The sequence below is a fragment of the Antechinus flavipes genome, chromosome 2 (genome assembly GCF_016432865.1).
Source record: "Antechinus flavipes isolate AdamAnt ecotype Samford, QLD, Australia chromosome 2, AdamAnt_v2, whole genome shotgun sequence".
Lineage (NCBI taxonomy): Eukaryota > Metazoa > Chordata > Mammalia > Dasyuromorphia > Dasyuridae > Antechinus > Antechinus flavipes.
This window is the reverse complement of record NC_067399.1, coordinates 310,249,523-310,264,006: the sequence shown is the minus strand read 5'-3', so window position 1 is coordinate 310,264,006 and position 14,484 is coordinate 310,249,523. Positions and strand designations below refer to the sequence as shown.

At 32.6% G+C, this 14,484-nt stretch overlaps 1 protein-coding gene and 1 non-coding gene across 5 annotated transcripts in view; both read right to left on the bottom strand.

Annotated features, from left to right (window-relative positions):
* Positions 1–14,484, bottom strand: part of GTF2A1 (general transcription factor IIA subunit 1) — a 49,391-nt gene that overhangs the window by 18,845 nt on the left and 16,062 nt on the right. For 3 of the 4 annotated variants that reach the window (XR_007950607.1, XM_051977464.1, XM_051977466.1), the window contains exons 3-4: positions 7,603–7,810; positions 1,482–1,546 (exon numbers count right to left, since the gene is read on the bottom strand). Coding sequence is in view for 3 of the 4 variants with exons in the window: in XM_051977464.1 (XP_051833424.1) it covers positions 1,482–1,546; positions 7,603–7,810 (273 nt within the window). In the remaining variant the exon portion in view is untranslated. The remainder of the gene's footprint in view (positions 1–1,481; positions 1,547–7,602; positions 7,811–14,484) is intronic. The other variant, XM_051977465.1, reaches the window with a different exon arrangement.
* On the bottom strand, positions 5,361–5,505 carry LOC127552683 (small nucleolar RNA SNORA79). The gene has a single exon (XR_007951538.1). It is a non-coding gene; the product is annotated as a small nucleolar RNA SNORA79 (small nucleolar RNA).

The following is a 14,484-nucleotide window of genomic DNA, read 5'->3' as shown; positions in this document are numbered from 1 at the left end:
TTCAATATAAACAATTTCAGGAATATACATTCCTGAAAAAAGGTCCACTGACTTCACCAGACTGCATAATCGACAAAATTTAAAATCCCTGAGAAGACAAAAAAGTTAAGAAATGGAAATCATATACAATTGAGAAAGATTGTCTTGCTAAATTTAACTGAACTGTGACTTGTGAAAAGCAAATGACTAAGAGGAAATGGATATAGCATAAATCTCAAGGTAAACTCCAGATAGTTTGCACTATGAACCAAGAAAACAATCTGGTAGCTATCAAAAAACAGCACTATGGACAAGGAGAATGGGTAGTTTAGTCTCTGTATCTGCAAGGATAAAACAGGTGTTTATAACTCAAGAAGTGCCTAAATTAATTTTTTTGTAAACACTAAAGATCATGAGTAGAAATATTGCAATTGAGATCTTAATCTCAAAATATTAGAAAAAAATCCTTTTCTTGTTAAGTTAAACAGCACATTAAAAAAATTAGAAATTTAATCAATTTTGCAGCGATTCTTTTGGCATTAGCCAACAATATATTAACAATTCAAGTCAATAAGCACATATTAAGCACTTATAAGTGGCAGACTTGCTAAGCATGGGAGATAGAAAGAAAGGCAAAAAACAACCTTTATACTCAAAGAACTCACATTTGAAATGGGAGATAAGGGAACAATAATCAAAAGCATACTACATAAGGGGCATTTGTGTATGCGTGTGTAAGTATGCACATGCTATTATAATAACCTTCTACGATTCACTTAAATACTACTCCCTTTCTAAAAAGTTGTAGCCTGAAAACATTGATAGATGATCAAGGAGAACTAGAAAACAGAATTCATATAAAGTACTTTATTCCAAAAACAAAAAACATTCCTGCAGTTACAAAGTCCAAAAATAATTTGAGGGTTTGCTAAAATACTTATAAAGTTAAATTAAGGACATACACATACACACACACACACACACACACACACACACACACACACACACACCCCTCCCTTTTGGACATAATAACTTTAAAATAAGGAATTTCCATCATGCTTTCTCCGGCATTAATTTAATTAGATTAGATGTCCCAACAGACACACATATAAAATTAGTTTCTGAAAACACTTCTTGCCTCCCACAAAGACTTAGATTTTACATGTTTTGCCAAAGAGATTTAAAATTCAACTTCTGTCCATTAATTTTTTTTCCCACTGCTAAATCCAAAAAATAAAATAATTTATTTGTAACCATTCCTTAAAGGTTTTCTCTTGATTTACTATTTCTTTTATTAATATTCATTTATATCACTATGTTAATAAAAATCCTATTAAGAATGAAGTTAACATATTTAACATATAGGAATACAAGGTTTTGCAAGGGTCAATGGTGAAAAATTATCCTTGCATGTATTTTGAAAATAAAAAGCAATAAAAAATAAAAATAAAAAGAATGAAGTTATGCTAAGATTAATCAAAATATTAAATTGTGAATCTTACCATACTTGAGGGATTCATATGTTGTAACAACTTAGACTCTGGCACAATAACTTGAGGCGGTGCTGCTGAAAACATAAAACAATAATATGAGCATAATGAATTAATAACTTTATATAAAGAGTTAGGAATCTTAAAAGGTATTAAAAATTCATTACTTCAAAATGGTAATTACAGTTCTAAAAATATGCATACTTTAAAAAATCAATTAATACTATTTTCCCATCCTATGTTTAAAAAACAACAACAAATATACACTAGTAGTAAAGGAAAACAAAAGTAGGGTTAGTCTTGTGAGCACCCAGGAAAAACATCAATCTTTAGCACAAATCTTAAAGGCAATAAAAGCGATTCTCATATGAAAATCACATGAGTTCACTAATAGTCTCAACAATATTGGTATTTCAAAATCATTTGGATCTCATAACTAATTTTACATGTTCAGAGAAAAAAGTTTTATGTCCCAAGTGGCTATTCAGCTAACTTAAGTTTCTATCCTTTTTGATTAAAAAAATAAACAATTAAAATCTAGTATATAATTCTCTGCATTCTTGTATAGCACAGAGTGCATAATTAAAAAAAAAAAACTTTTCCTTGATTACTCAAAGTCATTAGGAAAATCCATTATTACACTATGTAGTAATATAGTGATGATCTCCAAAAGAGGGCTATCTGCTATTTGCTTTACAGTTATTGCAGTGTCCTTCTTCACTGCTAGCTGTCATTCCTCAGTCTTTTTCATCTTTAACAACCCCAATAACTTGGTCCTTCTTATTTACTATTCTGATTTTATGTCCATTCACTTCATGTTATCAACATGTTATCAACAATTCCAAATCTAATATAAAATACATATAGCTCCAGCTCTAGTTTATGGTATAAAATATAGTTTTTTCCTCTGAGGTCTTAGGATACTTCTCAGTTCCCAAATAATTACATTCTAGATATTTAAGGCTGGTGAAAGCTTGGGCACTGTTACTTTCAAAACATAAACAAACATATGTAAAGTGTGTGTGTGCCTACTCTCAGCATTAGAGAGTAGTCTTCAGTATATCTGAACTTATTCAGTTAATAAATTTTCCAGTACTAGGCACCAAAATTTGAGATACTGGTAAGCTAAATAGGATACAAAAGTGGGTGTAGTTTAGAGTCCTACCACTGAATTACAAACATTTAGCCTGAAGAAGAAAACATGACAAATGTCTTCAATTTGTCAACTAGTAAAACAAGACTAGTTGTTCAGTTCAGTTCCAAAAACCAAAACTTGGACTAAAAGATATAAGCCACAGTGAAAAGGACATTGATTTAACAGAAAGAAAAACTTTTTTAGCAACTGAGAAATATCTATATATGAAATGGACTGTCCCTCATAAATGAAGGAACGCTATCTAATTGAGAAGTCTTCAAGCTATGCTTGGGAGTACATTTGTAAAGGACTTTTTGTAGTAGAGATCCATGATTTTTTTTTTTTTTTGGTATTTGAGCCCAGAGGTCCTTCAATATTTACTGGTATAACTCATAGACCAAAAAAAAAAAAAAAAAAAAAAAAAAGATTTTTGGTCATTTACAATACAAGATCTAACAAATGAGATTATTTAAGAATTATCCGAAAAGTCATGCCTTTACCACATCAACTTTTATATTATATAACTAAGAGTAATCAGTGATAATGAGCTCTACTTCGCTCAAGTTCCCCAAGTATCCCCAACTATTTATAGCAGCATTGTTTGTGATGCAAAAAAATTGCAAACTAAGTTGATACCCATAAATTAGGAAATGGCTACATAAGAACATGGTCCATGAATGTAATGGATATCATCATAGTTTAAGAAATGCTGAATGAGGGGCAGCTAGGTGGCACAGTGAATAGAGCACAAGTCCTGAAGTCAAGAGTTCAAATATGGCCTCAGACATTTAATACTTCCTAGCTGTTTGAATTTGGGCAAGTCACTTTAACCCCAATTGCCTCAGGGGGAAAAATGCTGAATGTATTAAGTACATAGAAATAAATTGAAGAACCTAAAAAATAATATACACAATGACTATAATGGTATAAATGGAAAGGAAACATATATACACAAAAGTGCATTATTAGATCTAACTTATATAGTTATAATTATAAAATTATAAAGAATAAGCATGTCTCAAAAAAAAAAAAGATATTCAGACATTCATGATGGAAGTCCACAAATACTGAACCCTGCACATATTTCCAGACTTTTTCAATATACTGATCAGTTAGCTGATTTTTCTTATTTTTTTTTCTTTAAAAAATGGGTTGATTAAGTGAGAAAGGGATTATGGGGAAAACGATGGTGATGTAAAAAAATAAATAAATAAAACAGTATTTCCAAAAATTATTGTCCCACAGTCATCAAAACCATTTGGTACTGGCTAAGAAACAGAGCAGTGGATCAGTGGAATAGTTTAGGTACAGAAGTGTTTGATAAACCCAAAGACTCCAGGTTCTTGAATAACAACTCACTATTTGAAAAAAAAAAAATTGCTGGGAAAATTAGAAAGTAATATGGCAGAAACAGGCAATAACTAACATCTAACACCTTATACCAAGATAAGCGTAAAACATACAGAAAGATACTATCAGCAAATTAGTACACGAAGGGAGAGTCTACTTATATCAGATCTGTGGAGAATGGAGGAATTTATGGCCAAAGAAAAACTTTAGAGAACAATAAAAAATTTTAAATGGATAATTTAAATTACATTAAATTTAAAGTTATTGCACAAAGCCAATGCAGATAAGATTAGAAGGGAAACAGAAATCTGAGGAAAATTTTTTTTAAAGTGTTACCTATAAAGGCCTCATTTCTAAAAAAAACTCAAATATATAAAAATACCAGTCATTCCTCGATTAATAAACTGTCAAAATATATCAACAACGTTCAGATAAAGAAATTAAAGCCATTTACAGTCATATTTTTTGAAAAAAAAATGCTCTAAATCATCAATTAGAGCAATGCAAATTTAGACAATTCTTAAGGTACCACCTCATATCTTTCAGATCCATGGAGTTGTGAAGTGATCTAACCATTCTGGAGATAATTTGGAAGTATGCCCAAAGGGCTACAAAACAATGTCAAGACTGAGTCTATATCTCAGAGGGGAAAGAACCTAGAGTTACAAAAATGTAGCAGCTCTTTTTTTGTATCACTTTGGGAATGTCTAAATATGCTACAGTATATGAATATAATAGAATATTATTATTTTATAAGAAATGATGAGCAGGCTGATTTTAGAAAAGTCTGAAAAGACTTAGATGAAATGATGCTGAGTGAGGAAAGCAGAACTAGGAGACCATAGTACAAGATTACACAATGATCAATTGTTATGGACTAAGCTCTTAACAATTCAGTAACTCAAGGCAATTCCAATAGATTTAGGATAGAAAATGATAATCTTATCAAGAGAGAGACATGGAGACTGAATGTAAATCAAAGCATATTTTCACCTTTTTGTTTGTTTTTTTTCTTTCTCATGGTTCCCCCCTCCCTTTTGCAATGATTTTTCTTGCACAACCTAACAAATGTGGAAATATGTTTTAAAAGATTGTACTTATTTAATCTATATCTGATAGCTTGTTTTAGGGAGGGGGGAAGGTAAGGGAGTAAAAATAGAACACAAGAATTTTACAAAAATGAATGTAGAAAACTATCTTTACATGAATTTGGAAAAATGTAAAATACTATTGGGGAAAAAATTATTGCCCCAAATTTAGCATCATTATATGTTAGTAATATATCCATGTCAATTGTCAGTAATAATAATTTGGCTTATTCTCTAGCTTCAAATTTACCACTAACTCCTAACCAATATTTTTTAAAATATTTAAACAATTTAATATTTAAATGCTTAATATTTTAAAAATGTCTGACTCCGCAAATTTCAGAGAAAAGAAGGATAACCCATTTATCCCAAATATTCTCTGAGTGAAGAAAGTCAAATTTTAATGTATGATGACATAAAATCCTAATGCCAGAGCTTTAGGCAATAGGAGGAACAGTCATCAAGCCAGAAAGGAAAAAATTACTGTCAAGTTTATTACATGAAAATTACCAGTTTTAGAAAAAGAAAACCCCTCTACCTTTAAGTAAATTATAGGCTGTTAAAATTCTCCAATGAACAAATTAATTTTCTTCATATCTAATTGTTTTTATACCTACATACTACATTAAAATACTATTTATTTAACCCTTCACTGAAACCTTACTCTAGAGTCTCATTTTGGCATGGAAGTAATAAACTTATGCCAGCAGAGTATAACCCAAGCTAAACTGATACCTGAAGAGCCAGCTAGCCAATTGGAGCCAGATTTATCACTACAAGATGAATCACCAGGTGAAGTTTTTTTTTTTTGTCACAGAATCAGAAAAGCTTATCTTAGACAGGTGAGTAAGGTACAGGTGCTGTGATCTAAATTGAATCATCACTCTTCTGAAATGTAATTAATACATTGTCACAGATATTTATAAATTTGTACACACCTTTTCCATTACATAAAATTCTTTGGGGGTTAATGACTTAGGATAAACATATGCTTTACTATCCAAATAAATAAAATAAGTAAGACATGTCTGAAAATATATGAAGCAATATCTAGGATTTTTGTACCTAGTCAAAATAAATATGTAGAATTTAGCAAAATAAAACTCACCATTGACAAAAAAGACAAAAAAGAAATGTCACAAATATTGAAAACATCAATTAAAGGCATAAAGTTAACTTTACTATTACAAGGTCAGCCCACCTTATGGAAACCAAATACTAGAAAATAAAGAAATTCATAGGTATTCAAAAATAAAGTACCTGTAAATGATCTGACACAAGTTAACTGACAACTAAGTAGTAAGAACAATAAGTATTTCTGCAAGAAAAAATTAAAACTGCTTCTGACTAAGTTTGGGCATAGGGAGTATTTCAAATGTAAAATACTAATTCATTATTTAGACAGACAAGGTAAATAAGAAAATAGTGTAATGGAATGAGGATTAAGTTTTGTGGGCATAGTGGGAATTGAGTGAACCACACTGAATCCATCTTATGATTCAATTCTGGAGCTAGCTCAGTTCCCTTTCTATTCAATTATGAGCCTAGTCCAAATTCTGATTTCTGAAGTTCTCAACAAACTTCATTGCATTGTTTAAAGCCAGCCCTGTGTGACTGGGATGCTGGACCACCTCTACTTGTTGCTTATAGTTCCTTTATTGAGGACAATCAGAAACATGGTCAGATCCAAATACTGATTCAATAACAAATCAAGCAACCCATGCGCCTTATCTGAAAATACTCCAAGCTTGTTGATTAGTAATTACTTTCTTCTTCCTTTAACTGAAAACAGACACTTGGGAGGTATTGGGGTACCTCTCTCAATTTCTGGGAATTATATCTTGAAAAGTCCCTAATCTTCCCTCCAATTAGAAGTCAAATTACTTAATCTTGTATACTTGTTTATATCATATTGTTTTTTTTAGTGCACAAAAATTTCCTGTATTCAGGGATCCAGTGACAAACTGAGGAGACCTGTTTCTGATTTGTTATACAACTGGCATACATTGGCTTATGTTCAGAAGCTCAAATTTTTTTGTTCTTAGTTATTTCAGATTTCATTTATCTGATATAAGATAATAGGTTTGAATCCCAGTCCTTTTATATATTAGCTATGTGACTTTTATCAAGTCACAAGAATTTTTTTGATCTTTTCCTCCTCTATAAAATAAAGGGGTTGGACTAATAAAGATTATTTTTGGATATTATAACAATAGATTATTATCTTTAAGGTCCTTTCCACTTCTAACTCTTGATCCTATTGAAATGAGACTAGGCATTAATTTGATTCCACAAACATTTAAGTACCCACCTATGTTCAAGGCACTATGATAGTATTTCCTAAGTTAGACTAATCTTAGAGGAGTAAATGAATATGCATATAACTGAGCCAAAAGAAAGAATCTGGGACATCAGCCAGCATTAATATTTCATGCTACTTTTTAGTTTCACTAAGCACCATTTAACCATGATTGGTTTAACTCTTTCAGATTTAATTTCTCCTGAAACAGAAGAAAATAAAGGTTGGCATCCAAAAGTCTGAAATCAATTTCATACAAACCTTGCTGTGATGCAGGGATAAGGACCTGTTGAGTTTGGGATGGCTGTTGCACAGTCTGTTGGGGTTGTGCTTGTTGATGATGGTGATGATGGTGATGTTGCTGCTGCTGCTGCTGCTGCTGCTGTTGTTGCTGCACTTGTATTAAATATTGTTCTTCTGAATGAAATCCATCTACTGCCTTAGATTGCATCAGCTTATTCTCCCATAACTAAAGTAAAAGGGGAAAAAAAAAAGACTAAATGAAGTACATATTCTATGGTTTTATAGTATGTTGTCAATTCCAACAATAAATGTAGTCACACTACATATATACACTCTTTAAACAGTACCAATATGTATTAATTTTAATACAAAAAATTTAAATAAGATTGAATTTATAATTCCTTTACAACACAATACAATATGGCTAAGATATAAAAACTCATGATGTTACAGAGTAATGATACTATCAGTATTATATTATATTTTAATAGTTACACCCTCAGAGTTTATTGTAGGGTAAGCTTTCATTTCTTTGTATTCTGACTTTACTAGGTATAAAAAATTATCATAGATGATTGGATAGAAAATTTAAGAGAGATGAGAAGTCTCAACCTTCACAGTATAGTAAAAAAAATAAGGTATCAACAAATAACTAGTTCAGAAGTAAAGGAGAATAGAAAAACAAGGACATCAGTACATTAAGTAGATTCACAAAGCATCATTTTTACTCAAATTTCAAAAAACACAACCATCTTTCTACTTAACCTCATTCCTCTATTTGTATCAAGACTATTATTTCAGTGACCTAGATTTCTTACATACCATCTTTCTGCCTTGCACATCGGTGTCCTTCTCTCTACCATCAGACTTTGTCCAGTCTAATGGAATGTCTTCACAGCTCTCCTCTAAACTAGATTCTCCCCTCTCCAATCCTTCCTCTCTAAAGCTGCCAAAATATTTGTAAAGCACAGGTCTAACCATGTCATCTCCTGTTAAAGAATTAGTGATTTCCCTACTATCTTTTAGTATAGGATATAAACTCTAATATTTAAAAGCCTTGACAAACTGCCTCCAGATTTTCTAGTCTTATGATTACAAACATCTTCCTCTAACATGCTTTGATTTGGCTCTAGCCAATTAGATCTATTTGCTATTCCCTATACACAACATTCCATCTCTTGCCTCTTTGCGAGGAATGCTCTCATCTCTACTCGTGGTTTTCTTCAAATTACTAAACTCAAGTGCCTCTGCCCTGTTTGTAGTGGCTAGAAACTGGAAAATGAATGGATGCCCATCAATTGGAGAATGGCTGGGTAAATTGTGGTATATGAATGTTATGGAATATTATTGCTCTGTAAGGAATGACCAGCAGAATGAATACAGAGAGGCTTGGAGAGACCTACATGAACTGATGCTAAGTGAAATGAGCAGAACCAGGAGATCATTATACACTTCGACAACGATATTGTATGAGGATGTATTCTGATGGAAGTGGATTTCTTTGACAACGAGACCTAACTGAGTTTCAATGGATAAATGATGGACAGAAACAGCTACACCCAAAGAAAGAACACTGGGAAACGAATATGAACTATTTGCATTTTTGATTTTCTTCCCGAGTTATTTTTACCTTCTGAATCCAATTCTCCCTGTGAAACAAGAGAACTGTTCGGTTCTGCAAACATATATTGTATCTAGGATATACTGCAACATATTTAACATATATAGGACTGCTTGCCATCTTGGGGAGGGGGTGGAGGGAGGGAGGGGAAAAATCGAAACATAAGCGAGTGCAAGGGATAATGTCGTAAAAAATTACCCTGGCATGGATTCTGTCAATATAAAGTTATTATTAAATAAAATTAAATTAAAAAAAAAACCTCAAGTGCCTCCTCCTTCCCTGAATGCCTCAAGGAAGGCATTCTCCTCCAAATCATGATGTACATTACTACTGTAGAACATAAGCTTCTTGAGGTGAGAGAAGATTGTGTCTCACTTTTTATATTTGTATCCAAAGTACCTACACAGTACCTAGTAGGCAGTTATTGAGTAAGATAACAATGAAAATATACAACAGCACCAGAACATGAATGGTCTCATGTCACTTGAAAAAGTCTTGAGTAACACTTGAAGGGTTCTGAATTTTATTCAGTGAGAAAGAAGAAAGAAATGGTTAGATCTATGTATGAAACAGACTTTTAGCACCCATAAGAAGAATGTATTACAAAGTGAAAGAATGCAGAAGCTAGGAAGTTGTTACAATAATTCTATATTTGATAGAAATAAGTTCTTCCATTCTGATATTAGAAGTGAGAAAAGGTGATTGAGCAGGGAGATATTGTGCAGTTAGCAGCAACACCTGCACTTAACAAGAAGATGACACGTGAGAGAGAACACAATCTCAAAATCTGGAAAACAAGAGAAGCGGTATGTGATACTACAGACAAGCAACAAATTTAGATTGACTTACTGTAGGTTTTTGGCAATATGTTTAAAGCTCAGAAAAAAAGGTAAGAACAGAGGTTATAGATTTCAGAGTTGTTTGTATAGGGGTAAATTAAGATTGTGCAGGGAAAGTACAGACTCAAGATGGTCAAGAAAAGGCTCTAAGGAATACAAATATTCAAAGATAAGTTAGATGTGAAGCCAACTTAGGCCTTAAAAAAGGAACAATTACAGAAGCAAAGAACCAAAGAAGACTGCTAGCTATAAAATCAAAGAGAAATAAAATACTTTGTCAGATGGGACAATTAATACCATATTAAGTTAAAAGGAAAGTTAAAAAATAAGAGCAAGAAAGAGAGAATCTTTAAAAGACCACTGGTTTAGTCACTGATGACAGATGGAAAAACAGTTTCATAGTGAGGGTGAAGAAGTGAAGCCCAAGAGATATTAGGTATTAAGATAGACAGCATTCAATAAGTTTAGCAGTGAAGGGCAGAGAAAGATGAGTATCTGAAGAGAGTAAAAACATCAATAAAGGATTCTCTCTTCCCTAATCTCCCACTCCTAAGAATCAGAAAAGAAGGAAGTTATGAAGGAATCAGTGGGAGAGGGAAATACTAAAGACACACAAGAAGAGTTTGCTAGAACAAAATTCCTTAAGAGGTAAACAGGAAAAAGGAGATCAAGAATGCCCATAGGAAAATCAATTCTAGTAAGATACCTAAGGAAAGAAGAAAGTGAATATAAAGTTGAGAAATTCCAAAGAAACTAAGGGATGGGAACTGAAAGGTGCTCATGCTGGACAATCTCAACCCTCTGGATGAATTAAAGAGTGCCAGGTCTTCTGTTACAATGAAGGAATTAAAGTGCAATTAGATGGCTAGGAAAGTAAAGAAAATGTGTAAACAACTTCTATAAAGAATGAGGGAAGAGTCAATATCAAGCACCAAGGCCAGCCTGTAATAAGAGGCTTTTTTTCCTTCTCAGATCACAGATCTGCTCCAGATGGTTGAAAACCATAATTTCAAAAAGGATTAATTTTTGCCTCCTCTTATGCTTTTAATTTCCTTTTCTTATTGCTGGCATTTCTATAAATATGTCAGAGTGGGGACTCTATTTCTCTATTTATTGAAAAAGCATCTGGTATTTTTCCACTAAGTAAAATGCTATCTTTTTGTTATCATATTAAAAAGGTCTATGTCTAACTTCTGTAGGGCTTTAAATTAAATGAATTTTATGTCAAAGGTTTTTTCTCCATCTACTGACAAAATCTCACAGAATTGGAAGGTTTTATTGTCAACATGATTACTTTCATTTAACATAGAGCTTAGAACTCAAGCTAAATGGCTTGAGACTATAAAGCCAGTTTTGATCATCATGAATAATTTTTTTGGATAAATACTTCTTTTTTGCTCTTCAACCATTTTTATTCCATGTTTTTTGCTCTAGTCTTCACATCATAAAACAACTTCCATTACGACCCCAAGGGTTCTAAGGCTTCTGACTGGCAACTTTTCATTTATAGCCCAACCCAGATTTACCACAAGGCTGCAATTAAGGCATCTTCAAGCTAACAAAACCTCTTCTAATCCCACTTTCTACCTCTTGTTCTGGAATATTAATAAAATCAAACACTGCCATTGGAGGAAAGGGCGAAAAGATATATTAATTAACCAATGGCTCCATTTTCAATCCCTCAGACTTCCCTTAACAAAATACTTCTCCCTGGCCACAGTTCCTTAATGTGATGTCTTCCCTTTTTAGAATGTAAACTCCTTAAGATCAGGGATCAACTTGCTTTTTGCATTTGCAACCTCCTGCTTAACACAGTACCTGGTACAAAGTAAGCCCTTAAAATAAAAGCTTTTTCATTTTATTAAAAAATTTTTTTCCAATCAATAATCATTAATGATATATTATAGTTCACTTTATCTTACCCAGAATCAGGTCTCTATTCACTTCTTAGCAATCATTTCCAACCCCTTTCATACTCTCCTATCCTTTTCTCAGCTCTTTTATGTGTTGTTCTCTCCAGTCCTTCCAGAAATTAACACTGTTACGCTCCTCCAAGGCAGGTGCAGTCTTTACTTTCTAGCACTTGCATCCTCAGTGCTTAGCTCAGGGCAAATAAAAAAGCATTTAAATGATTTATCATCTCAGGTCAGGAAGCATCACTTTCTCAGTTAAGAATAAATTATCTGTAAAAACCTACCCCAAGTAATCAACTTTTAACATACAAATTTTTAATCTGCTATAGATAAGATTAAGATAAATTATTAAAATCACATTAGGAAATTTACCAATATAAAAATTTTTATTAATGCAAGATAATCTGAATCTTGGAAATTATAACATAATGTAACAACTATCACTGTAAATTTAATGACTAAGGAATAAAAAGCCAGATACTGTTAATCTTCAATTTTGAATCAAGGTCTGTCTTGGGGGTACTTGGCCCCATAGGAACAATGTAACCAATTGGGTGATTAAATTTAAGGCCAGCCAACAAAAATCTTTTCATCACCCACAAAAAGAGCTATACAATTGTATTACTGTAACTACCTAAGGAGGCAGGTGTGATACATGTAAAACAATACTAGATGTGGACCCAATTAGCTGAACTCTTAACAAGCTATCTCATTTTAGGAAAGTCACTTTGTCCCTGCTGAGTGTTGTTTCCTTCAGCTATGAAATGAGGGTAACAGTGCTTATCCTTCATAAAAAACCCATTAGGATTATCACAGAATGGGAGGTATGAATACAGGATTTTGCAGCATCTATCTGTAGCATCCACGTCTTCAGATTCTACCAAACTAAAAAAAGCTTCCAGTAACAAAAGGCATCTGCCAAGGGCCAGCCTGGCTGAGTATATAGAGAATCAATAAAGATTCATCAAATTTGACACAGTAAACCATCACACTACTAAATATGAAAAATATTCCACTATTTCATATGTCCCTTTCCCAACTTTTGTTTTCACAGAGAACATAGCACAGTGTCAGAAAAATGGGATAAAGATATTAATAACTGAAATTTTAAGATTTATAAAAATTTAAAAGTGTTAGTATTCTTAAAACATGCAATCTTTATTCAATCACTAAGGATTGGGATAGATTAATGGAGGAATTAAACTCCACTCTCATTAATAGTCTCATTATATATAAAACCAGAAAAGAAACTGAAAATTAATACAAGAATAGTTCAGTTTTTCCAATGATACAAATATTATCTATTTCTAGAAAACCTTTTTAAGTCTAGACTAGCTATTCATATCTGAGGTCCGTGAGCTTGCCTTTAAAAAATATTTTGGTAACTATATTTCAATGTAATTGGATTCTTTTGTAATTCTATGTATTTTATTTTCCACATTTAAAAATATTATTTTTAGGAGGGATGGAGAGAATTTACAAGACTATCATGAAAAGGAAACAAACTTCTGTCACTTTTAAACAGCTGAGCATGTCTTCAGTCTCACTAAAAAAGTTTACAGAAATTAAGAGCCTTATGTCTGTTATTGATAAAACATTACTCAGGAGAACAGAAATAGTGCTTCAAAGGCCCTCTTCTCCAAAAAGACCCATTCTAAGAATATCACAGTACCTCGGAATTTGGAAGGATCTCACAACATCTAATATAACCACTTAAATCTCCTACACAAACATACCCAAAGGTCACCCAGATTATGCTTTGAAAAAATATGGAGCTGCCACTATTTGCCATGGTGCCCCATTCCACTTCTGGTCGGTTCTTTATAATTTCCTTCTCTGAACATCAAGCCTGTATCTGCCTTTTGGCAACCCTGAGCTGCTATTACGCTTCCTACTGCCTTCTGAGGTCAAGTGGAAAGTCTGATCCCTAGTTTACATGACAGTCCTGCAAATATCGTAAAGGACAGCTGTTATTTCTCTCCAAGCCTTCTCACTTCAGGTATCCTCAGTTGCTTCAAAATATTCCCAGAGTACTTAGTATCAATCCTCAAATCCTGAATGCTATACCTTTCAATGCAGTTTAAGATTTTGATTGCTTTATCAAACTACTGACCCATGTTAAGCTTCAATACTACTGCCAGAATCAACTTTCTTCAGATAATCTATCTTATAAAATCTTTGATTCTTTGTACTTGTACACATATTCTAAGATAAATTCCATGAGAATTGAAACAAAATAAATTTGAATTCACTGAAATCAACATCAAACAAGAAATTAAACAGAAAGACAATCAACTGCCAAAGGAACTCATCAGTCTTATATTTATTAAGTTCCTATTATGTGAACCTATTAGGTATTGGATACACATTGACAATTGAACAAATCCATCAGTACATGTACGTACATATGTAAATACACACACAAACACAGAAATGCACGTGTGGGCATGCACGATCAATAAGCAGGACCTTTACTAAATAAATGGAATATACTTTGGAAAGTTCGCAATACTTTCATATATGCTTT